At 37.9% G+C, this 27,777-nt stretch overlaps 3 protein-coding genes across 3 annotated transcripts in view; 2 read left to right on the top strand and 1 right to left on the bottom strand.

Moving 5' to 3' along the window:
- LOC140171559 (short transient receptor potential channel 4-like) overlaps positions 1-27,777 on the bottom strand; it is a 96,699-nt gene that overhangs the window by 38,654 nt on the left and 30,268 nt on the right. The gene's annotated exons all lie outside the window — the stretch shown is intronic.
- LOC140172209 (transmembrane protein 145-like) lies at positions 1,170-8,258 on the top strand. The gene is made up of 9 exons (XM_072195524.1): positions 1,170-1,336; positions 2,675-2,791; positions 3,806-3,883; positions 5,562-5,663; positions 6,257-6,430; positions 6,930-7,001; positions 7,459-7,611; positions 7,867-7,945; positions 8,095-8,258. The coding sequence occupies exons 2-6, from the start codon at positions 2,738-2,740 to the stop codon at positions 6,957-6,959; spliced, it is 438 nt and encodes a 145-aa protein (XP_072051625.1). The 5' UTR covers positions 1,170-1,336; positions 2,675-2,737; the 3' UTR covers positions 6,960-7,001; positions 7,459-7,611; positions 7,867-7,945; positions 8,095-8,258.
- On the top strand, positions 8,138-19,621 carry LOC140171998 (uncharacterized). Its single transcript, XM_072195346.1, has 13 exons — positions 8,138-8,264; positions 9,337-9,436; positions 9,676-9,796; positions 10,673-10,801; positions 10,954-11,046; positions 11,847-12,005; positions 12,692-12,727; positions 14,899-15,000; positions 15,519-15,794; positions 17,055-17,096; positions 17,884-17,931; positions 18,509-18,610; positions 19,493-19,621. The coding sequence occupies exons 1-13, from the start codon at positions 8,138-8,140 to the stop codon at positions 19,619-19,621; spliced, it is 1,464 nt and encodes a 487-aa protein (XP_072051447.1).

Below are 27,777 nucleotides of genomic sequence, written 5' to 3'. Positions count from 1 at the left end.
TTTTTCAAAATCTTCAACAGGAAACTAATAATCAAGTGCGAAGGGCCTAATCACCAAAAAGGACACACACATCCTGCAACAAGATATAGGAGTCACTTGTAAAAGTGGCAAAACACATGGCAAATGGCATTTAATGCCAGCAAATGCTTTCTGCTACGCATCACTCATAAAAAAAATCCAATTATCACAGAGAATAAACTTAGCAAGGAGGTTCTAACTGAAACCCAAAGTCATAGTTACCTAGGTGTTGAAATAACAAGTGATCTAAGGTGGAATGCACACATAAACAACATAACAGCAACGGCTAACCGCCAGTTGGGCTTCATTAGGAGAAACCTCCTATCGTGCCCAAAAGAATTAAAAGCTCAGGCTTATACAGCCTTGGTCAGACCTCAGCTCGAGTATTCGTCCACAGTTTGGGATCCGCATACAGGAAAACTAAAACAGCAGCTTGAATCCATCCAAAGAAGAGCTGCAAGGTTTGTTATCAAGAGACTACAGAAAAACTAGTAGTCCAACAAGCATGATGGCCAAACTCGAGTGGGACACTTTAGAACTCAGACGCAAAGCAGACAGACTCACCCTCATGCACAAAATCACCAGTGGTCAGGCAGCCATTCCGGAGCAAACGTTTCTGCAGCCTGTCAGACGTCACTCCAGAAATCTCCATACAAAAGCTTTCCAAAGACCAACAGGCAAGAAAGACTGCTGGGTTTACTCATACTTTCCCAACACAACCAAAGATTGGAACCAGCTTCCTCAAACCATAGTCGACATTACAGAAACCAAAGTATTCAAGAAAGAAGTCCTAAAACACCACCAAAACACAGCTCGAAACAACTAGCATCTGACGTTCTGCGCACAATACCCTTCTCGCCTGGCTTTGTAGAAAGTGTTGAGAAGTATTTAACCAGAACCAGAACCAGAGACATATCATATTAAAGATCATTCATGCACTGCAGAGAGTCTGGAAGAACTGTGAATCTGGAGCCACTCAAACCAGCTGAATCCCAAAATGATGTCATCCAACAGAAATTTGGAAGGGTAGAGATTTCATCCATCATCAGTATTCAGTTAATTGGGTCCCAATTTTTGGTTCTCTAGGAAATAAAATGATAAGGATTATCCGATATATTGAACTCTTTTTGTCAAATGTGTCTTGTCAAAAAGGGACATATTTTCCCCTATTTGTTGATGGGAAGAAGTTATGCACTCACCACTGTAATTGTTTTATATATGTTTTTTTTTCTATCCATAGGACACCTATTTTGTGTCCAGATTCGTCTTTGAGCCAAGTGTGAAGGCCAAATTCACTTACGAAATTAAATATAGAAAGGTAAGCAATAGTTTCTCTGATATAAATGTGATATAAATTAATTAAATAAATTCTTAATAATGTGGCTGCCTGCCAGTCTAGCTTATGCTTTAATTAGGTTAGGCCATATAAAAAAATTACTTAAATTGTTTCATCCGCCTCCCTGCTCATTTTCTTGGATATAAAAATATGTGCAATGCAGTTGTGGTCAATTTTGTCATGGTATTTTGAATGGGATTAAAGTTGACCCTTCTATAGATGAGGTGACCTCAATGTTTATCAACAAAGGCAAGGGACTGGTATATCTTTATGCTTGAATGAACCCCATGCAACCACTACACTGTTCAATTGCCTTATTGTGATGAGGCGGGAGTTTTAAAAACACGAGCCCTGAACAACATATGATGCGCACACATACTGCCAGGCAAAAACAATGGAAATTGTGATGATGCGTGCGCATACTGTCAGGCATTGACGTCAGAAGTCACATCATCTATAGAGGTTATCCGTGTTCTATAAGTTGCATATCCTATCAACGACTGCTAGGCCCTGTATCCATAGGCTGTTCCCTTGTGGCGTGTGCCCTTGTTCCATGTTCACTTGTTCCCATGTGACGTACCTGCCACACAGACAATGAACCTTTGTTTTGCTTAGCGGCCACTAAGCAAAACAAAGGTTCGTTGTCTGTGTGGCAGGTCACATGGGAACAAGTGAACATGGAACAAGGGTACACGCCACAAGGGAACAGCCTATTGATACAGGGCCATATACCTTGTTTAGGATTTTCAAAAGAAGTACCTGCATGTGCAACCATAACTGTTTCAAAAAAGCCCGCCAAATTCATGCAAGTGACTCCGAGGTCGTGCATTGAATTGGTTTGAACTTTGAATGAGGAATACTATGGGAACCAGCATATTTTGTTAGAAGTCACACATGAGTACCGTGGATAACCTCTATTGTTAAATCACACACACTTGAGAGAAGCAAATCTGTAGCAGCTAATGATTGCTTCCATCATGGCAACATTGGGCTATTCTATTTAAAATCCACACTACCCCTGTGGAAGATTGATCTAAAGTCTTCCACAGAGGGAGTATAAGTTTCGAATAAAATAGACAATTGGGTAACTTCCATTTGAAATACTCACTCCAGTTGTGGAAGATATAGGAAAAGCCATAATACAGAGGGAGTATGGGTTTCCAAATGATTAACTCTGACCAATTACATTTGAAAAACATACTCCCCCTATGGACGATATTTCCAAAATCTTTCACGGGGGTAGTGTGGATTTCAACTGGAATAGCCCATTGACTTCACTTTCATCATAATCACCACCATCATTCTTGCTATACTTCACAGTTCATTGACAACAGCGAACCTACGGCTAAATCTACCATATCTGTAGACCAGAGTGATGATGTCATGATCGATATCAATGACCGTCGTCAGCATGCCGTTGAAACTAGTGATAAAACTGTAAGTTTCTTGAAAAAGTGTTAGTTGTTGGAAAGGAAATAAATAATGCTGGGGATGATACAGAAATGTTCATTTTATATTTACAAATGTTTTGGATTTTGTAATAATCTAGAAAATATAGGCCTACTGGTACTTTAAGTGCGCTGCTCTGTAGTTTTTATTGTATTGTATCTTTTCCGGGGGGGGGGGGGGGTCCTCAAGTTTGGTTTTGGTAGGGACGTGCCACTGACTCTTGAGAATTTGAAAGTGGACCCATAAATATACCAATTTTTCAAGAAATTTGGACCCATTTATGTACCAAAAATCAAACTTTTCTGCCGAATTTAACCCAAATTGTCTTAGTTTTTACAAATTTTCCCAAAATTTTGGGAAAATTTGAAAATTGGGCTATTTTCCGAAAAAATTGAGAAAATTTTGAAAAAAGGACCCATTCATATACCAAAATAGGCTTTGAAAAAGGGGTCATTGGTCCCCGTATGGTAATTTGTACTGAGTACACCCCCGCAGGACTTTTTCAATATAAATAGTCTCGGATAATCACTAACAATGTAAACCTCATCTGAACTGCATGAAGCTAGCTTTGCCTTTTAAAAGAAATTTCGATTTTTATTGTCCGAATTCAGACTGGCATGAGATCTGTGTCTATAATAATTGTTAAAAGGTGGTATTTTAAAACCATTAAAGCTATTCTGAAGACAGTGAAAACAACAAACGGGTACACCCCGTCAGTCCAAACCACCGCTAGTCCAGGAGTCCAAATTTTAAGCTTCCCTAATGCTAACCCTAAACCTTACCCTAAAACTAACCCTAAAACTAACCCTAAAACTAACCCTAAACATAACCCTAAACATAACCCTAACCCTAAAAATTCGGACTAGCAGTGGTTCGGACTGACGGTGTTTCGGACTGACGGTGAGACCCTACAAAAACTCAATTTCTGTAGCTTATTGACAAAGTAAAAATAATCTAAAGAAACACATTAATGTGAAGAGTAATATTTGTTTATATCTGTAGAATGATTACTATCGCATAGTAATCTATAACGACAACCCAAACCAATGGCCATATATCCGGAAAAACGAGGACAAGTTGGTAAGTTGTACTAGATAGATAACACATGCAATGGGCTATTCCATTTAAAATCCACACTACCCCTGTGGAAGATTTTGGAAATATTTAACACAGAAGGAGTATGTTTGAGGCGCGGATCCAGGAATTTTCAATAGAGGCGCCGAGCCACCACCGCGCCGCCGCCGCTGCTCGGCGCCACGCAAAGTCGGGCGCTGCTCTGCAAAAATACACAGAGTCAGGCGCCGATCTGCAAAAAATAGAGGGGGCGCGCACCGGGTGCGTCACCCTCTAAATCCGCCCCTGTGTTTTTCAAAATGATTTACCCTGACCAATTACATTTCGTCACCCTCATAACAAAAAAGTCATTTTTATATGTTTCTCATTTTCTGAGTAATAAACCCATAATTAATAGTCTATTAATCAAATTTCCAGCCGCATTCTTCATTAATTTGTGGAATATATCACAGACATGTATTCCACAAGTTAATGAAGAATGCGGCTGGAAATTTGATTAATTATGAGTTTATTACTCCGAAATCAAAAATGCAAATGAGAAACATGTAAAAATGACTTTTTTGTTATGAGGGTGACGAAATGTAATTGGTCAGGGTAAATCATTTTGAAACCCATACTCCTCTGCATTATGGCTTTGCCTATATCTTCCACAACTGGAGTGAGTATTTCAAATGGAAGTGTCCAAATTGTTTATTATCAGGCCGTTGCAACTCATATGCTAGCGCAATACAAAAAGGTGGCGACAGTGTCGGCTTTCCCTGTGTATTACCCTGTACTAACATGGCGTCCAATGGCGTCTCCCGGGCGGGGCCATTTTGGAAAAGTAAAGAAAAATGCTGCTGCCACCACGATAGTACTATAAGCTACGTAAAAAATATGTGTAGTGCTGTGGAGACTTACTTTAACATGACGTCACGAATATGCTAATTAAAGAAAAATGCTGCTGCCATCTACGTCCACATGTTGCAAGCGTGACGATCGCTGGCCTCACGTCGACGAACAGAGTTCTACGTGCTCTATATTTAGTCCATGTTATAATATTTAAAACTCAAACTCCCTCTGTGGAAGACTAAATCTTCCACAGGGGTAGTGTGAGCTAAATTTTGTGTGGATTTTAAACGGAATTGGTCATGACACCAGGATTGGGCAATGGAGCACAGATTTGAGAAGGGCAAACAGTTTGTGAGTATGATACAGATGTGCAGCTGTTAAGGCCCAATATTGGGGCCATAATGGAGTCTCCTGACCTTTGACATTGGATGCATTGGGCAGACATGGGGAGGCATGGGAACAAAATTTCAAAATCATCCCAATAGCCCTCTGCTAAATGACTTTACTGAGACCATAACAAAAACCACATGAAAAGTTGCAGCCAAAGCTGAATTTATACTCCACCGCTGAGGGACGAGCGATTGGTATTTGACCAATGAAGAAGCACGCTTTTCTGAACCCAACAAAAAGTGAGCTAAAAACAAATCGCTCATCGCTCAGCTTTAATGATTACATGAGCCAAAATTATGTTATTTTGGTCTAAAACAGGCCAGAGAATGTGCATATCACAAATTTTGGTCAATTCTTCCCTGCTATTTCGGACCAGGAGGAAACTTGCCACTGGCACCGGTTGGATGTATTATAATATTTATGTTATCAGAAGAATAAATCTATTTGTCATATTTCAATTTAGTCGTGCCTAGACAAACAACAGATTGCAAGTGATGGTGGCATGGTCATGATTTCACTGTCAACGGAGAACGGGTGTATAGAAACAATCGAAAATGGCATCACGGTAAGTAGAAATAAATAACTTTTAGGCTCGCTTTTAAATTAGTTGATTTGATATATTGAAAATGGCAAGCGATAAGGTAAACATGATTAAAACTTAAGTTACTGAACAAGTTACTGATAATAAAGCCATTTTAGAATTAGCCACAGAGAAAGAGTCTATAATTTTTTGCTCTATGGATAAGATAAAGGAGTCAAACCTGCATTTTTTTATAGGACGGAGTGCCCATCTCTCTTTCGTAATAGGCTGTACTCCACCGTGAAATGTTGCTGTGGTGGGATTCCCAGTCAGCAAGTCTGTTACAAGTTCCCAGCATTTAAGAATGCCGGTACCCAATACACCTGGGTGGAGAGGCGTAATCGAAATAAAGTGCCTTACTCAAGGGCACAACACGATGGCGTCGCCAGGCCTCGAACTTGCAACCTTGCGATTATGCGTCGTAGCCTGTGCCGTTGGCCCACTGTGCTCCCAAAGACTTATAGAGGAAGGACTTTAGATTGGGCTATTTATGCACAACACTGAATTCACCACACACTTACACAAATTGACATAACTTTGCAAGAAAGTTGACCACTTAATTTTCATGTTAATTTTAGTTCATCAAGTGCAAAGGATACCGAACTTGGAAAGAATACAACTGGGCGAGATGGTGGTACATCACCATCCAGAATTGTGGCAGCTACAGAGAACCGGGTCTTGAACTATCTTATCGATTTAACATGACAAACGGGATGAATTCCTTACCAAACAATTCTCAGCCGACGAAAAGAGTAAGTTTACTTAATTTGTTCAAATGTTTTCTAAAAAATGAGGATTGAAGGTGAAATTATATGATATATTGCATTCTTTTTAAGTTTATACCTCAAATATTTTTGCACACATTACAACTTAGGCCAACAAAGGGAAAAAGGGTTTTCTGGCCTATACTTGAAAACTTATGTCTTCTCAGACTTGTGTAAAGTCTGAGAATTTTATGACTACAATGGAAAGAAAACATGCAAAATTTCATGTGTTTGGCCTATTTTCCCTAAAACTGCAAAAATATTAAAAATATGACTTATTTCCTGATAAAACTAACTAAATTATTAGGATTTAGCTATGTTTCATTTGGAAAAACAAGATAATTTTTTTTAATTCCAAAAAATTAAGTGCTGTATTTTTCTAGAATCAGGAGTATAGGCAATAGTGCGTCTTGCACCCCCTAGAATACGCCTCCTGATGATGAATAATATGAAAAATCTGTGTTTTGTTTTTGTTTGTTTTCATCAGTCGTACTGCAGACTGACATTGCCTATCTGACCCTGTCCATCCTGGTAATGGTGGTGGCATTCGTCTACCGACGTAAGTACCTTAAAAACTAAAATACAATTCTACCATAGAACCAAAATCGGAGGGGGGGGGGTTGTACTTGGATTTTTTTCTACAGAGATGTGCGGCTCGAGCCCTTACCCATTTCTAAGGGAAATTTTACTGAAAATAGGAACCCATATCTAAGGATTTTCCGAAAATAGGGACCCATACATAATGAGGTACATATCTAAGGATTTGAGCTTGAAAATAGTAAAAGCAACATGTTTTTCACACATATAGCACGGAAAATTTAAAAAGGAGACCCATATCTAAGTATATTTATCTATGTGATTTTTGTGGAAAACCTACCATGGAGCGGCACGTCCCCGGATGCCATTACCATGTGAGTTTATATTTATGAAACATTCATCAATTTACATCTATTCCACACTTCATAGGAAGTACATCTTATGAACTATGATATTTCTGTCTCTTTTCATCATGTTAGACATTTTGAGGAAGCGTCGAATGTTGCATTCAACTTTTCAGCTATATCTCTGGAGTGTAGTTGTGCAGTTCATTGGTATGGTATGCTTGGTGGTGTCACAGATGAATTTTGCGAGGACTGGATACATGTCACTAGAATGGCTTGAAACAACTGGTGAGAATTTTGAGTATTGATTGCACTGCATTTGTTGTTGTTGTTGTTGTTGTTGTTGTTGTTGTTGTTGTTGCCCATGTACTTTGATCATGATAAAGGTTACAGTACGCTAGCATTAGCTGGTAGCTTACAATTTGTATACCTTTCCTTTATTATTTTACTTTTTATTTTGTTCCTTGTATTATTATTCTGTATTTCTATTCAATACTTTGCAATCTATAAAATGCCTGTCTATAATATTTTCTTCATCCACAGGCCATGTTCTGACTACGATTTCCATGCTGCTATTGATCCTGGATTCGATCCTTATCGGAAAAGGTTTTACATTGACAAGGTACAAATTAGGCCAAATGAATTTACCAATTTTAACTTGACCTTAATTTTTGGTGACTTGTTATACAATCCTAACACTTTGCAACATTTGCATAAAATTGCTGTTTCTTTAAAAAAATAGTCATATAATATCTTTTTGGCACACTATAGGGGCAAGATATCTACCTCTGGATGTATCAAGATCACCGTTGTCATGGTGTTGTTCACCATCGCCTCTGCAGTCCAATACCTCTACAAACATGCATTAGCAGATGACAGGGACTACTTCAATGTGAACCAGACTCCTGCAGCATATGCTGGAATTGGACTGAATATCTTTGGTAAGGAAACAAGTGTTTCTAGAAAATCTGATTAAGTTGCTCCAACATCCATTTATATGGGTTTTCAGTGTGTGTGGATGCACAAATTTGATATCTTTGGGCACATTTGTAAGTTGTGTACAAAGCTTCTTCCTTTTAACATCCTCACAAGAAAATATTTACAAATATATGCAATGTAATTATCATGGAATATAGCAAATATTCATTGTTAAGGCTTTATTTCTTAAAATTACACAAAAGCTGAAGTGTTTAAGCTCATATCTGTCCGTAAAAGTGGACCAAAATTACATAAAACCCTGACAACTTAAAATTAAAAGTTACACGAGGTATAATTATATATATAGTGGTGTGTGTGTGAGGGTATTATTTGTATGTGTCTACAGTATGTGTGGTGTATATATTTATGGCTTTCTTACACATTTAAGAGGTTAATGCGAAACTCAATGTTGTCCGTAAAAGTGAACCAAAATGACATTAACCCTTGACAGTGGCGGCGGAAGCATTATGATATAGGGGGGTCAGGGGACGAGCATATTTTTTGTTTCGGTTTTACTTGGACTTTTTATGCATGAGTGAAGTGCAGGAAATATTTCAATTTCAGACTATTTAAGCCCAAATAAAGGTGTGTTTTGCTATTTTATGGGCCAGTACGCTAAGCACGCAAACTTTTGCAATATTACCCTATTTGGGCCCAAAACTTCGGGTATTTTTGTGCTAAAAAGGAAGATGCAGAGGGCAATTTTTTTATTCTATTATGATTTTAGTGGGGTCAGACCCCCATCTAAAAATTTAGGGGGGTCCTGACCCCTGCACCCCCTCCCTGCTTCCGCCACATATGAACCTTGATAACCTCAAATAAAAATGTGCAATTTAAGTTGCATAAAGCATTATCTGTATGTGTATGTATGGTAGGGGGGCATGTACAGTAGGGGTGTGCGTGTGATCAAAACATTGCCACAATAATCATGCTAACTACCTAAAACATGATGCAAGTTGTCACAATTTCCATAATTACAGGTCTTGCTTGGGTGCTTTACGCTTCACCATCTCTGTAAAACATTACCCGGTAAAGGGCGCTTTTACTGCTACTTTGGCTTATTCTTCATCGCTTGGTTTTTGAGTGAACCACTGATGATTTGGATTACCAACAGCGCTGTATCATCTCATTCAAGGTGAGTCATTATTGTGTATAATTGGAATTAATCTTCAGTAAAAATAATATTGCATTTAAATATGTTTTAATATGATATTCTCAAATCACAAAGGCAACACTATTACTTTCATCTTTTTTTCAGGAATGAGAATCACAAATTTAAGCAATTAAAATAAATTATACTATAAGTGACATGTAGCTCTTGTAATCTATCGTTAGATCATTTCAGCATCAGTGTGTCTTTGATTTTGTTTTCAGGGCCCAAATAGTGCACTGTGCACACCTGACCGTGATTCTCTCTGGACATGTATTCTGGCTGGTTTTGTTCTTTCCTCAAAGCTACAACACCCTGTTCCCTTATCACATGAAAGCCAACCAGGTAAGTTTGAGGATTTAAACTGTTGAGAACAAAACAATTCTACAATACTGCTATGCTATGCAGGGTAACGCTAAAACAAAGCGCCCAGAGTCAGCAGGGACCCACCGAACATGCAAAAAATCTGAAAGTAGGGGGTCCGTAGTAGAGTTTGGCGAGTCAGAGTACAAATGCAGCATAAATATTATGTCTGCGGTAGTGCTAGATTGCAACAAGAACCCCTAGACTCACAGAAATTTTTTTTAAAGGGGTCCCACCTGTATTTAGGTGAATCCGGGACCCCAAAACGCAGCCTGGTGCTACCCCTGAATTGCTATCCTGGCATGCTATTTGGTGTTGGGAGAGAGACCCTTTGGTAACACTAGCATGTAAAAAGTAAGTAGTGTTTGAGCATGCTAGTTTATTTATTAAATTCTTGGAATGCTCGCAACAAGTTTGTGTAACTTCTTTAAAAACAATCTGCCATTGCCTTCGGATTTTTGTTGTTGTTCTTTTCACCCTCTTTTCAACAATTTTGGCTGGATGTCCCCCCCACACACACACATTTCGAGCCGGATTGGCGCTATTGCACTCTGTGTTAAACATTCTTATTGGATGAAACCATATTGCAATGCCCCAAATATGGACTGGGCAGAGATCACTAGGACCCACAGCATGCTCATCTATCAAGCCACAGTTCTTTAACCCCAATACATTTGTACATTCATTGAATGACCTTTGAAAATTTGAGTACAAAAACTCATACTCTGAAAATTGAGGTCAAATTTTGCACTATGATTGTTTAATTGAGGTTATTGAACTATGCCATTGAGCTGAGGTCATTGTGGTCCATTATAACTTACAGGTTGATTTATTAAATCTGCACTTTTTTGTTTGCAGGTTGGAATCCTCCAGATTGGGGATGTCGAGGACACTGAGGGCAAATACTTCGATAGCGTTATCGTTGATGGAGAAGTGGAGACCAAAAATAACGTGATTCATGAATGCGAAACTGCCGCAACAGCAAGGGTAATTTGACATATAAAGATCCTTTACCATTATTTCCGATACCATTATTTTACCATTAAACATGTATAAAACCAAAGACAAACTATTTTCAATCATTTGTGAACTTCTGCAACAGTTTAGTTCTCTAACGACACTACTTTTTTTTGTTACAGCCTGTTCGTCCAAAATATAACAACTTCTTCCCAGATGCCAACAACAATTCTACCAAGAAAGAACACCCTGGAGCAGCTGTTCCCATGTGTGATGTAAGTTATTTGCTCGATTGTATGCACCCATGTTTAATTCCATCTAAGTTATACCGTTATATGGAAAAATATGATTTATGCATAGTCTAGTAACATTAAACTTACTGTTATGAGCTGTTTGGCTATTTGGCTCTATTAGACTGTTCCATTAAAAATCCACATTAATTTAACCTTGTGGAAGAGTTGGGAAATATCTGTCGCATGGGGAGCCGGAGTATGAATTTCAAATAGAATGAGCACATTAGGCACCTCCATTTAAATTTTATACGCTCTATGAGAAAGATTCAAGCTTACACGGAGGGAGAGTGAGTTCAGCCTGCTGTGTTAATTCCATTTGAAATCCATAATCTTCCACAGGGGGAGTGTGACTTTTTAATTGAATAGCCCCTGTCTACTTTCCTGTTTCATTCCTTCTAAGTTCCACATGGAAAAATAATTACTATTTCTGCACAGTATGTTTATATTGGTATGAGTTTTGCAGAACACCGAATAGCGATTTGTCGCTTTGTTAAATTCAGCATCACATGGTAAAGAGCCAGAGGGCAGAATATCAATTATTTAATGATGATTCAACATGATAAGTGAGCTGAAAATACCTGCATACAGGGTTTGGTTAACAGTGCAATGCTGTGCAGGTTGATCCATTTTATAATTCAGGAGAATTTATGCATAACAATATGAAAACAAATGTAAGATTTATGCACTGTTTAGCGATATTATTTAGAATCATGGGTATTATGTTCGTAAATTAATGTCGACATTTTATTTATCTAGTTGTCTTATAATTTGACTTGCTACAGCTCCCTGTATCAAAGATCTTCTACGCAACTGGCCCTCTACCACAACCACAGGTAGGCCAGAAACACCTGGCAGGCCAGGAACATGAGTCAGCCAAGAACATGCAGGTAGCACCAAAACAACAGCAAACCAAGGAACTAGAGCCAGTCCAGGTAACGATGGTAAGTATATACTGTACTAGGGGCTTGTAAATAAAAGAGAAATCGTCAATTTGATTTTTATTATAGGAATATCTTTTCACTATACTTAGAATAGGAATCATCCTTTTTGAGATTGGTAAATTTTCAAATTTTTCTAACTCCCATACTTCATTTCATCGCTAGTATACATGCTGGTTTACATTTCATGGAAATTTTTTTTTGTGGAAATATCTTCAACAGGGGGAGTATGTTTTCAAATGTAATTGGTCACGGTTAATCATTTTGAAACCCCTGCTCCCTCTGTAGGCTTCTTTTGGCTCACACCCAAAGACGCCAATTAAAAGAACATAATTATTCTCATCCAATGCCCCCTAATTTAACAGACCCAAACGGTCTGTCTCTCACCCAATGACCCCATATGTTGTACATTTTGCTCTCAGCGAATGCCAAAAATCATGCTCTCACCCAATGACCCAATACTTTTTACATTTTGCTCTCACCGAATGCCCCTTACTGTGAAAGTGCCAGCCCTACACCTATTATATTATATCTATTTCATATTGAAGTGTCACCCCCCCCCCCCAGATAGAGGTACCCTATTACACAGAATACCCACTTTTTGGAGTTTCGACTCTCCAGTTTAACCCTTCTGATGCATGATTGCATAATTTATGATGTAAAATTCACTTTGCTCTTTCTTATCTTAGAATGCACCAATCGCTCCATCTGGAAAAATTACACAGGTAATGCATAAAAAACATTTGCTTGCTACTTTTTTATATTTTGCTCTCAACAAATGCCCCTAACTGTGAAAGTGCCACACTAGACTACCCCGTAGTCCACTTGCCCATTGTGCATACTCTGGATATTGTATTTAAGCTTAAAACTCTGATTTAATTAATGTGTGCACAATTGATAGATTTTCACATCTGATCAGTCACCCTACTCCCTCTGTTTGTTAGCTACCCAAGTGGACTACTGACATTGCCTTGCGGTTAAGATTTTTAACACGGGACTCTATGGAGAGTTATTAAACTAAAATTGGCCATGATGTAATGCATCTTTAAATGGATCTGCCTTGTGATTGGTCGCCCATACCTCGCTATGGTTTAATCGTCTGCCCGCGCCATTACCATTAACTACACCGTAAACAACTGTCTGTGGTATTTGCGGTGCTTTTGTGTTGACGCGAAAGTTAATCTCTCATCAAACATCTAGCGCGTACTTGTGGTTAATGGACTGATAAACAAGTATGCTTGACAGTGTGTTTTTAGAGAGCCCAGGGGGTGGAAGTCCAGGGGGTAAAGTTCTGCTTACAATTCAAAGTTCATAGTCGAAATTTCGGGGTTCGCTATCAATAAACTGGTAGATTCTAAAATCAGAATTGTTCAGTATTAAACATGTTAAAGTGAGCCGTTATAATTATGCAAGATAATGTTGCATTCAATTACTTTTATTGTCACTAATCGTCTGATATTTTTAACTCTTTATGACCATTTTACTATTGAATACTTTAATCTTACTATAAATAGGGAAATGTTGTATCTATCTATCTATCTATCTATGTATCTATGTATGCCTATAAAGGCTCCGTCAGTTTCGATCCAAATGTCGCCAAATTCATACGGGAGATCGATGAATATACGGGAACGTGTTTAAACTTTATTTGGTTGAAAACGGTCAAGAATTGGCCTCAAAATCAGTGAAAATGTGGTCCGTTGCTATCCAAGGTAAACAAAAAGAGGAGACAGTTACTAAGCTAGGCCTGCGCGTGCATACGGGCGTATCTAATGCCAAGCAGCTCACAGTAGCGCAGCGATACCACTGCTGGGTAACGCAGCACTACGCCATGGCACGCGTAACGACGCAGAGTCACGTAATGAATGATATTACGGGTGAACGACCGTAGCGTAATAAATACGGGAAACAGATGTGTGTTAAAAAGTACAAACAACATGAAGAGGTAGGCCTACTATAAATAAAAAAAAGAAAACAAAATGAGGACAAACAAGTAGGCCTACAAGTATGTGGGTTAGCCTACCGTATAGTTAGTCACAGTAAGAAAATGAAAACGGGAATAAAATAGGCTAAAGAAGGAAAGAATAATAAAATCTAATAAAATTAGATGATTTAAATAAAAAAAGCTATTAAACTGAGGACAGAACTAAATAAATAACATGAAAACGGGAAATCACAAGCTAAGCAGCAAATAAAAAATGAAGTCAACAGGGAAATGTAAGAAAGGACAGATTTAGAAAATAATGGGAACGGGATTAAGTAAATAAAAAACATGGTAACGGAAATTTGCAAGCTTAGCAGCAAAATGTTTTTAAAAAATGGAACAAAATTGGCCCATGTAGAAGAAACTAAAAAGAAAGAAAGAAGCTAAAATGGAAACTTAGGCTTAACGAGGGTCAGACTCGGATAAATGAAATTTACCTTTTCAATGATTCTACCTGTTCAGTAATTCCTCCCGTTTTAGTGAACGCCCCATTTACATACCTCGCGGGGACCCGCGCGTAGCGCTGGTGTCCCGCTAGTGACTAATAATAACATATTTTTAATAACATTCGACTATGGCATAATCTAGCTCTACACCTATTATATATCCATTTCATATTGAAGTGTTCTCCTTGCCTCACTCCCCAGTTTGCCCCATCCCCAACTTTCAAGGCAAAACCAGAATATTACACAAATGTCCTCTTTTTTGGCAATTTTGGGCAAAATTTGTTGATTTGTCCCCCCGAAATTCACTTTGCCCCCCCTCCCCATGCCCATGGGCAAATTGTCAAAAAATGGCCTGTGTCCCCGCAATCAGACCCAGTGCCTCCCAATCATGGTCGGTTCCCCCATTATGATGACCCACGTACGGCACTGGTATCATCATTATAATCTTCATCGTGTTTATTTCCAGCCTGCTGCTTGCAAGGATTTCTCCATATTCTTAGCCTCTTCTGTTAGGGCAGCCCAGGAACAACGGGCAGCACAGGAACGCCGGGTCGCCCGAGCACAACAGGTAGGCTAGAAACAAAAGGTATATGTTGTCTATGTACACCTTTGGATGCATGAACAATATGTTGTGTTTTTTACAAATTGACAAGAATAAACCATTCAAATACAGCAACACCAAACTGCATAAATTTCATACAAGACAGCCTTGGAGGGATATTACTCTTCTAGTTCTCTTACTTCATCAGTTTTGCATCATGTGACACTTCAAGTTATCATCAAGTTAGACCATCTTAATGTAATAATTTGTCTCAAAGCTCCCGACTCCCACGCAGCATTAGTACGTAAATTTACTCGCTTTTTGCATTATTCCCGCTGGATTGAGTAAATTTCAGTTTTCTTCAGATGCTTTTTTTTGTGGTTCAAATCCACCACACGAAAATATCACGTCTGACATAGTCAAACGTCAAAATAGCATAAATCGTAAATCTAAAAAAAATGCATTCCGCATTAGGTTTTCAAAGGTTTCAACTTGAGAAGGGCTTTAAATTATTGCCTTATTTATTAATTTGACACTTGTTACAGTTCCATGCAGCAAAGACTAACTGCAACACCATCCTTGCATCTGACGCTGTACCACAAGCCAAGGAAGAACATGTTTCCAAGAAAGCACAAGGAGCCAAGCTCCCTGCATCAAAGACTGATTGCAACACCGTCCTTACATCTGACCATGTACCACAGCCACAAGCAAAGGAAGAACATGTTTCCAAGAAAGCACAAGGAGCCAGGAAAAAGCAGAGAGCAAAGAAAGCAAAGGTTGCTAAGAAATCACGGGGAGCAAAGGAACCACAGCAAGCACAGGTAACGATGATAAATATTATACCAAAGGCTTTTAAACAAGAGAAATCTTCAATTTTGTTTATTTCTGTTCTATTCATGATACTTATTGTGTCTCATGGTCTGCCATATCTCCAAAATGCTCTTGCATCGTTCAATAACAACAGCTACATGTGCATGAGCTATTATTATAATACAGGGTGAGTCAAAAAAAGTGCAATAGAGAAAAGAATCCATTTTTATTTAAGAACCGAGTTGAACTTTTTAGGTTTTAAAACATTTTATATATGGTATATTCATCAGTGACCTTGTGTGAAAAAATTAGGGAATTAGCATTTACCGTTTTGTTTTTATGACACATTTTATAGCGCTACCCAATTTTAATGTTTGTCCAAGAGACATCTAAAATTTGAATGTCAGCCCACTCTGTGTTAGGTAGATTTGGAACAACTGCTATTTTCTTAACCTCATTGGGATTAAAATAAAATGGAGCACTCAAAGTGTTATTGCCCTTGGTCTTGTTTAAGGAGAAGAAACATTATTTGTTGTTATTTTCATTTTACCTTTACTTTAAAGATGTTTATTCTCTATCAAAAATATACAAATTTGTAGGCGAGTTTTTCAAATGTCAAAATGAAATGCGCGCAAATTGAAGTGGAGTGAATTTCAAAATATCCAAAAAGTTGGACATATTGGGATTAAAAAACTGGTGTTGGAGTCGAGTGAGGTATGAAGGACTTAAAGTAATGTTATAAAAAGTTTGTTTGAACAAAAAAAAGAAATTAATATAACACAAAAACAACCTCATTTAAGTTAAAGTCAGTTTCAGATATGGTGTCTTTACCGTGCACTGTGTGCTCTCATTCAAAACACATGGTACCTCGTGGACAAATAACGAAATTGGGTATCGCAGCAAAAGGACTCATAAAAATTAAACGGTAGTCACGATTCACTTCATATTTTCACAGACAGTGGCCATTGAGTGTAGCATTTATAGATTTGTTCAATATTGGGAAAGTTCGACCTGGTTCTTACATAAATATTGATTCTTTGCTCTATTGCAGTTTTTTTGACTCACCCTGTACATGCATGTGCAATTTTGGTTGAATATTTTACCCAACGGAACTACATTATCGTTCCGTTTCTGGCTTTTGCCAATAAATGATAGAGGTACGAACGCTACAGATTTTCCTTTTTGGAGTTTGGACTCTCTAGTTTAACCCTTCTGATGACATGACTGCATAATTAATTGTGTTAAATTCACTTTGTTCTTCCTTATCATAGACTGCACCAGATGCATCAGATGCCATACATGTAGTTACCCAGGTAATGTATAACAAAACATCACATTTTTAATAATTTGTCATGTTTTTTACAACTTAACAAAAATGAACCATTAAAACAAAGCAACAACTAAATTGCATCAATTTTCACACAAGAGAGAGATTTGGAAGGATGATTAACCTTTTCAGTTCTCTTACTACCCAAGCTTTCATACTTACTTGTTTATCCCTACTAGCAGTCACCAATCTTTTGATTTTTGTAGCAGTTTGTTAATTGGGCATTTGAAAATTGCAATATTCATTTCAAATACCAATCTATGATTACAAAAGACTAATAGATTATTTGACTTTTGTACTGCTGTAAAGCATTATTATATGGGTGTTAATGATATGATTCCTAAAGTATTGGTTGTAGATTTTAGGCTGTTTGTGCTCAATTTTGGACTTATTACGAAGATTGGAAAGATTAGATGAATGTGCAGTGTGACCTATAGTGTATGATTTACATTTCATAAATGTAATGCTTCCCCATGGCACCCACTCTCTTCATTCATGTAGCCCTTCTGATGACATGACTGCATAATTAACCCCCTGGACACTACTGGTCATCTAACAGCATTTCTGATTGGTTGATAACTTGAAATGCTCATTTCAATTACCAATAATGACTAGGCTTTAACTATTTATGTTCAAACTTGCATTTGCAGATGATCTGTTTAATACCCTCCTTGATTGGTTCAAAATTGGACACAATGTTCATTTTGGCCAATCGGCAGGTAGTTCTCATGGAGTTAATGTCAAACTCATATTGTTCTTCTTTGTCTTTATAGTACGCACCTGTTGCGCCAACAGAAAAAACTGCTACCAAAGCTACTCAGGTAAATCCATAACAAAAAATTTGCTTGCTACCATATCATTTAAAGGCCTATTCAAGGATCCCAGCGCAAGTGTAAAAAAATTAAAACTGTTTATAAATTGCTTAAAAGTGAAGGATAGGTCATTCAAATGGTCATTTGGTATTTTTGAAATGACAAATTTGGCAAAAACTAAGAAATCAGCAGTATTGATGAAGTTGAAGCCCCATTCAAATACATGTAGCTAATTTATATTACAGATTCATGTAAATGCCTTATTTGTCTCAAATACACAGCTTTACGCTGAATGTTAGCACATCTATGACAATGATAAGGGTACCAAAATCTGAATTTTGATGATTTTTACGATCGTCCGAATGTGCAAATCACTGAATAGGCCATATATTTTTTATCATGATAAGATGTCCAACTCCCTAAATTATTATAGATAAACCTAATTGAACGTAATATTTAATAAGATTATTTTTATTAATCATTATTATCACAATCATCGTTGTCATCATCATCGTCATCATCACCATCAGCATCATCATGGATATCTTTATCATCATAATCTTCATCGTTATTATTATGTTTCCAGCCTGCTGCTTGTAAGGACTTCTCCATATTCTTAGCCTCTTCTGTTAGGGCAGCCCAGGAACAACGGTTCGCCCAACAACACCAGGCCGCCCAAGAACAACAGGTTAGAGGCTAATAAATATTAATAATAAAGTAAAGATACTCTTAGTTTCCTAGATTCAATTTCTGTACAGAAAGTGACTTGGCATTGCAAGAATATGCATAATCAGGTTATCAGTTGTGTATCAGGTAAAACTTTAAAAAGGAGAGCAAAACTTGGAAAAATTACCCAGCTGACCAACAAACCAATTCATCAAGACAAATAAACATAATGTAATATAACACTAAAAATTGACCCCAAATTTAAGCACATCAAAAATCGCAGTTAATTTCATCTTTGTGTTGTGCAGCTGTCAACAAGGGTACTACCCTCATTTTTTGTGTAAAGCATGGCAAGCGGTTTTATGATACAAATCCTCAATATCATGGTTTACCCACAATATGGTGGAGATTTTTACAGTATGTGTGATCAGGGCCACCGAAAAAAAGTCAAGGTAAAACATGGTAAAAGGTCCAAAACGGTCAAACAAATGAACAAAAGGGACAACTGGTTAAACTGTTCAAAATAGCCCAATATATATATATTTTGGGGGTGAAATTTACTTTTTGCATGCAAAAACCTTTTCGGGAAAAAAGTCCACATTTTAGAGTGACATTCTACCCCCCCCCCCTCAAAAAAAGTCCTGTGTACGGTCCTGGTGTGACCCAATCAAGCTTAATATCAATTTAAGGTTGTTGAATCTTGATGGTAAAGAGATTTTTATGAGAAAGCATTTATAGATTAAAAGAATGGCTATTTGAACAATAAAAAGCAGGATTTTAAAAGTAAATTACCTCATTACTGAAAACACCTTGCAACAATCTGCTTAATAGAGTCGCGAGTCCTATATACACCATTTTTATGTTTTGAATTTTACATCAGATTTATTGATTTCACCCCTTACAGGCATCCATTCAGGCACAGAGCAACTCAAGACAAGATTCACAAGAAGACAGTACTATGATTGAGGCATTTCAACAGTCTCAACCAGCTTCAGAATCAGTATCATTCACTAGTGTAATTGAAATTGTCTAATTTATTTGTTTTTATCTGGAAAATGGGGTCGGGCCTGGTATACTGATGTTTGTACCAACCATGTCATATTCTACCCACTTAATATAATAGTTTAGATTTTTTTTGTCATTTAAAGGGATATACGTTTTCAGGAAAAATATAATTCAGGATTTTTTTATCTTCCCCACCTGTACAAAAAATATTCATATTTTCTTATTTTGTTCCCATTCCAGTATTTCAGGATAGTTTTTTTAAACGTACTTCACATCCTTGCATTTAGTTTTTATTTTGGTTCCTTAATCTGTAAATCAAATTAAATTTTCACTCCAAAGCAGTATTTAAAAAAACAAACCAGTTTGTGTCTTACGTTCCTGTCAATCAAACTCCCCACGGCCTGTGATTGGTTAAGCATAGCGTAACTAGGGAAGGCGCCACCCTATTTACGCTATGCTGACCATCACTTGCCACAGGGAGTTTGATTTGATGAGTATGTCAGACGCAATCTTTTTTTCTTTTTATTTCTGCCTTCGAGTATAAAAATTCATAATTAAATATTTTGGACATACATAAATTTTACCTTGTTTTAGATTAGAGATTTCAATCTAATAAACCTTTCATATTTTGTAATCTTAGAGCAGGTATTACTTCAACCATCTGATTAAAACATTAAGGTTGGTAGAAATATTGTTATACCAGGCCCCTCCTAGGGGGGATATCAAATATTACATAACTTAAAAGGGCATTTCGTGATCCACAACCTCATTCCCCCACTTTTTTCAAAAAAAGTTGAGACTTTTATACCACTGGAAACTTCTGGCTACATAATGTTTATGTTCCAAATATTTCTTGCAGATTAATATGTTTAGCCTATCACAAAATCCTCCTTTAAATACAATTTTATAATGATTTCAATAGTGATTTAGATGGATAAAGATGAGCAGAATTGTATTTGATTGCAAATTTTTATCACAAGGGAGGGTTTTTCACACACAATATTTCACATGTCTTTAAATGTGAGAGTTTTGCAACGATACAATCAACTTTTATACTATTTCATAAATTATTAACATGTCAATTAAAAAAATAATCATGATTAAAACAAATCATAATTTTTACAGAATCATGTCAATTAAAATAGGATATATATATTTATATCCATACAAGTAAAATTACATGTAATGTTGATTTTGTCTAAAGTGTTCTTGTTCTGTTCACATTGGGATATTCCATATAAAATCCACAATACCCCTGTGGAAGATTTTGCTGAAGTCTGCCACAGAGGGAGTATCAATTTTTAATACAATAGACAATTGGGTAACTTCTATTTGAAATACTCACTCCAGTTGTGAAAGATATAGGTTAAGCCACAATACAGGGGGAGTATGGGTTTCACAATGATTATCTATGACCAATTACATTAATTTGATAAACATACTCCCCCTATGGAAGATATTTCCAAAATCTTCCACAGGGGTAGTGTGGATTTCGAGTGGAATAGCCCATTTATCTCATATTAGATGATGAAGAAATGAGGTGGCCTATTATGCCTGCATCCTAGCAGGGCATAAGACAATGTGCAACACAATTAATTTTTTTGCGACAATCAGAAATTCATGATGCAAGTCCCAGAAATAATGATTTTAATGACTTTATAAACGGACATATTATAACTTGCGACAGCAGAAAAAAACAGGACTCAGCGGGGTCGTGCTAATGTTTATGATATGAGCATTAAGATACTCAGTGGTGGCACAAAAGGAGAGGGGGGTCAATGCGGCATTTTCCCTCACCCATATTTTTCTTGCCCCCAATTTGAAGACAAAATTGGTTGATTTTTCCCTCCCTGAAATTCACTTTGCCCCCTTCCCCCAAACAAATCCTGATGCTGCCACTGAAGCTTGAAGATACTGTTGCCGAAGGTCTAGTAAGTAGATGGGATAATGAGCATCTTCCTTGGTGTCTTACTTAATGCTGATGACAGTGTGGATGGCTTCTATACTATCTACTTCTGATGAGGGTGTAGAGAACATACTTGGTATGCTATCTAATGCTGATGAGGGTGTGAATGACATACTTGGTATGCTATCTACTGCTGATGAGGGTATGGATGACATACTTGGTATGCTATCTAATGCTGATGAGGGTGTGGATGACATACTTGGTATGCTATCTACTGCTGATGAGGGTTTGGATAACACACTTGGTATGCTATCTACTGCTGATGAGGGTGTGGATGACATACTTAGTATGTTATCTAATGCTGATGAGGGGGTGGATGACATACTTGGTAAGCTATCTACTGCTGATGAGAGTGTGGATGACATACCTGGTATGCTATCTACTGCTGATGAGGCTGTGGATGACATACTTGGTATGCTATCTACTGCTGATAAGGGTGTGGATGACATACTTGGTATGCTATCTACTGCTGATGAGGGTGTGGATGACATACTTGGTATGCTATCTACTACTGATGAGGGTGTGGATGACATACTTGGTATGCTATCTACTGCTGATGAGAGTGTAAATAACATACATTGTATGCTACCTACTGCTGATGAGGGTGTAGATGACATACTTGGTATGACATCTACTGATGAGGGTGTGGATGACATACTTGGTATGCTATCTAATGCTGATGAGGGAGGGTGTGGATGACACACTTGGTATGCTATACTGCTGATGAGGGTGAGGATGACATACTTGGTATGCTATTTACTGCTGATGAGGGTGTGGGTGACATACTTGGTATGCTATCTACTGCTGATGAGGGTGTGGATGACATAGTCTTGATATGCTATCTAATGCTGATGAGGATGTGGATGACATACTTGGAATGTTATCTACTGCTGATGAGGGTGTGGATGACATACTTGTATGCTATCGACTGCTGATGAGGATGCGGATAACATATTTGGTATGCTATCTAATGCTGATGAGGGCGTGGATGACATACTTGGTATGCTATCTACTGCTGATGAGGGTGTGGATGACATACTTAGTATGCTATCTAATGCTGATGAGGGCGTGGATGACATACTTGGAATGCTATCTACTGCTGATAAGTGTGTGGATGGCATTTGGTATGCTATCTACTGCTGAGGGTATGGTTGACATACTTGGTATGCTATCTACTGCTGATGAGGGTGTGGATGATAAACTTGGTATGCTATCTACTGCTGATGAGGGTTTGGATAACACACTTGGTATGCTATCTACTGCTGATGAGGGTGTGGATGACATACTTAGTATGTTATCTAATGCTGATGAGGGGGTGGATGACATACTTGGTAAGCTATCTACTGTGATGAGGGTGTGGATGACATACTTGGTAAGCTATCAACTGCTGATGAGGGTGTGGATGACATACTTGGTAAGCTTTCTACTGCTGATGAGGATGTGGATGACATATTTGGTATGCTATTTACTGTTGATGAGGGTGTGGATGACATAATTGGTATGGTATACACTGCTAATGAGGGTGTGGATGACATACTTGATGTGTTATCTACTGCTGATAAGGGCGTGGATGGTATGCTATCTACTGCTGATCAGGGTGTGGATGACGTACTTGGTATGCTATGTACTGCTGATGAGGGTGCGGATGACATTATTGGTATGGTATACACTGCTAATGAGGGTGTGGATGACATACTTGATGTGTTATCTACTGCTGATGAGGGTGTGGATGACATTATTGGTATGGTATACACTGCTAATGAGGGTGTGGATGACATACTTGATGTGTTATCTACTGCTGATGAGAGTGTGGATGCTCTGTGACGTCACCATAAGTAATATGACTGTAAAAATTATATATTCAGTTGAAGTTTGTATTTACCTTTAATATACCATTAACCATAACTTGAATCTTACAATTTTTTATAAAAACCCCACTATCGGGGCAAAACGGAACCCCCTATGGGGCAAAACAGCACCCTGGGTGCAAACTTATATTAGTTGTTCCATCGGTAGGCCCTAGTCCTAGTTATATGTAGGCCTATATTCAGTTACAATATTAAGTGGGCCTACCATCTCTGTAGGTCTAGTTATATGTCTATGTCAGCGAAGTGTTTACCATGTTCGAGTAGGCCCCTAGATAACGCCTACATTTCCTTGAGTGAAGACAAGTTATGTCCAATTGGGGCAAAACGGAACCCATCTGTGGGACAAAACGCCCGGGGCAAAACGGAACCCTGTTCCGTTATGCCCCGCACCTAGGGTTCCGTTTTGCCCCATACCCGATTTTTTAGAAATTGGTTGCATGCATAATACATCGTAGCATATAGGCCATGCACTTAATACAGCTCATGGCTAGTACCTTCGTGTTTACAATAATATTGTAAACACGAAGGGTTCCGTTTTGCCCCGGGCGTTTTGTCCCACAGATGGGTTCCGTTTTGCCCCAATTGGACATAACTTGTCCTCAAAGTTAAGTGTTCCGTTATGCCCCACCTTCCCCTATACGTCATCCGGACTCTCGTTGGATTGAATACCGAGTATATCATTCACACCATAGGAACTAACATTCATGGATTTATATTGGTCGGCAAGCTGAGCTGTCAGACTGTCAGTAACATCGTCTTGATGATTCATTTTCGGGCGATTTTGATAAATGTAGGCCTAATCTAAGAGGTAACGCCTTTTTAACACGAAACATGTTTTCTAAAACATTTTGCACATTAGTGTTCAAGAAAATAACAAAAGAGTATAGGCTAAGGGGGTCTTTTGGAGCTGCAGTCAAAATTTACAATGTTCTTTTTTTAATTTCTGGTTGACAATCGTCTGGAAAAGCAAAAAATGTGAGGAATAATCAAAATCAAGGGTCTTTCTGAGGGTCTTGAATGGTCAAATTTAGCGTGTCTTTCGGAGCTGCAAAATCAACAAAAAAATTAAGGAAAAAAAGGTGGTGTACGGGGGAACATACCTGTAATATCATTTGTATTAAATGCCTCCACTCCGATAAAACAAGTAGGGCCTACCCTATGTATCATGCATATTATGCATATTAGCTCTTTCCAGCAATTTATGCCGGCAAAAGCGTTTGATTTTGTCGGGCAACTTGTGCACGTGCTAAAATTCACGCAAACTACGGCGTGTAAATTACGGCGTACATTATTTTTACGCGATATAATACGCGTTGCTACCGTAACGCGCGTACACACGTCCATGGCGACGATTTGTGCGGTTTGTTTGTTTTAGTGAGGAGTTGGAGTGAGTTGCGATAGTTTTGATCTGTTGCGAAGGATTAGTTTTCTTGATTCTGTTTGACAGATTTTAACCGATTTGCGTTTTAAGTTTTATAAGTAGTAGGCTTACAACATCGAGCCTTTGGCAGAGTTGGATCAACAAAATGGTCCATCTCCGACTTTTGATGATGATATTTGCACCAGCAGTTTTCCTGCTGAGTGCAGCAGTTGTGCGAGTAGAGGCCCGCACAGTTACCGGTGAGATCGACACGAAGTTGGTGAGTATTCAATCTGAAATCTGTAACTTATTTTGACTAAATTAACATTTTTACTATATAGTTAGGCATATGAAGGTGTCAATCATAGAAATTATGCTGATCATATTCGCATATTTGATAAATTTTCACATTTTTAGCGGAATGATTAACCAGCTTGTTCTCCGGCCTCGTTGCATAATTGGCATAAGCATATATCATGTCCAAAAAGTTATTCAAGCACGGGCCTACTTTTTTACTAACTACAGAAATAAACAAACGTTACAAAAAGTTTGAGAAACTAAGGTTTTGGGGTTTTTCAAGTTATAGTTTTTACAATAGGACCTAATTGTAATTCTAGGCAATTCTATATTCACAAGTCAGTCTAAATTCTATGTAGGCCTATTTTACAAGATGTAGGCCTTTTCTTGGTCGAGCGTAGACCTATGTAGTCATCAAGCAGATGAGTCTATAATTTGTGACGTGTCATGTCAAAAGGAGACACTTTTGAGCAGGTTATCAATTTTGAGATTTTAACATATCTTAAATATAGAGATATTTTGCTCTACAACGCTGTTTTCCCCAATGAAATCGGACATTTCTAAGCGAAGATATTGAGTTTGTAAGTTATGGTATTATAAAATTGGAAATTGAGATATCAGCCTTTTAAAATATTATTGACAATGTTGAGAGTAGGAATTACCGTGAAAAATGTTTCAAAAAATACAAGATGCCAGTTATATTCCGGTCTGAAACTATCAGACAATATTTTTAACATTAATAACATCACAAATTCGCAACAAACCCAAATTGTGAAAAAATTACCACCGGGTAGATTTTTGGCTATTTCTCCATTTACGATCCTGCCCAAAAGTGTCTCCTTTTGACATGACACGTCACATTTGGTGTTAATCAACCATGCATCCGAGATATGTGGGGAACATTAAAATATCAATCTGAGATCATAGGTCATACTGAGGCAAGTTTGAAGCTTGCCCAAATGGGCTTAATGGTGAAAATATTCTGCGATAGGAGTGGAACATCACAAAATTGAGGTCGAAGGTCATCAGTTATACTCGGTCAATTGTTAAATTTTTCCCGTTTGGCCTTAAACTTTCTAGATCAGATCAATCACGTCATAATTGAGAGTAATTCGTTGTTTCAATAATTGAGGTCAAATGTCATGCAGATGTCATCAAAATCAAAAGCCACCACGTAACATTCGTGGCTCTGTGGCCACCGCAGCTCTAGTTATTATTGTAACACCTTTGTTGTTGATCATATAGGCCTGTCAAATCTTAGCACTTGTTCATTTTAGCCAGTAGAGATCTGGGTAATGTGAGTTGGTAGCCCTTTGATATTGGCCCTAGATAATTTTGCATGTTTAGGCCTATTTTTGAAAGAATTCAAACTATTTTTCCAAGCCATTTGATTCCTATAGGGACCGTTCACAAACACTTGTAAGGGGGGAGGCTGATGCAAAAGGGTGCCTTATTTTTTTTTATCCCTCTGGGGGGTGTCTTTAAAATATTACCTTTTTATCTATAGAACATGAGTTTACACTGTTTTCTATAGGGTTGACGTTCATTTTTCATGACCGGGAAGGGGGGGGGGCTGAGAAAGGGGGCCCTTGAAAAAGTTTGGCCTACAAGTGTTTATGAACAGTCCCTGATGATATTAAAATAGGGTAGGACCTACACTTTACTTCAACCAAATCCTATAATACCCCCTCCCTTGGGTTATCATATGGGGGGTTAATCCTACCGACTATGATCGGGGGCACCGGGGGCATTGGGGACAAAAGCCGTTTTTTGGCAATTTTCCAATGGGATTCTCTAAATTTTGCAATCGATTGGGGGGGGGGGGGTACGTGCCCCTATGACGCTACATCACCACTGAGGTGTACTGTACCATCCCTGAAATATTATTTTTCATGTTTTTGTCTATCCACAGGACACCTTTTACGTGTCACGTTTCGTCTTTGAACCTAGCATCGAGGCGAAATTCTCTTACGAGATAAAATACAAAAAGGTAAGTAAATAATTGTTTTCTTTTATGTATGATTCATACGTGGCTGCCAGTCTATCTTAGTTGTTATTAGTTCAAGATTTTAATCAAACTTGAGGCATTTTTTTTCACTGGAAGAAACCAACCCACTTAGACTGATTCCATTATGTATGGTATGTATTCTTTATTTGCAAGTGTTTTAATGCCGTTTTGGTCAAATTGTCCTGGCATTTTGAACAGGGAGGGAGAGTCAACCTATCTTTATCACTTTTGAGAGTAGCAAATCTATATCTGTAGCCGTTAATAACCGATTCCATCATAACAAACATTGACTTCACATCATCATCATCATTATTGCTATACTTCACAGTTCATCGACAACAGTGAACCTACGGCTACATCTACCATATCTGTAGACCAGAGTGATGATGTCATGATCGATATCAATGACCGTCGTCAGCATGCCGTTGAAACTAGTGATAAAACTGTAAGTTTCATGAAAAAGTTTTAGTTGTTAATAGCCTACTGGTCAGTTGGAAATGAATATGGCCTAATGCTGGGGGATGATATGAAAAGAAATTTTCATTTTATTTTTACAATGGTTTTGGATTTTGTAATAATTTAGATTATACTAAAAGTATCAAGCTGCTTTGTAGTTTTATCCTGCGTTTTATCATGGATTTTGACAGAACTGCAGCACCTAGAGTCTTGATTTTAGCAGGGTATG

This window comes from Amphiura filiformis, chromosome 15 (assembly GCF_039555335.1).
Source record: "Amphiura filiformis chromosome 15, Afil_fr2py, whole genome shotgun sequence".
Classification (NCBI taxonomy): Eukaryota; Metazoa; Echinodermata; class Ophiuroidea; order Amphilepidida; family Amphiuridae; genus Amphiura; species Amphiura filiformis.
This window is presented reverse-complemented; position numbering and strand designations above follow the sequence as displayed.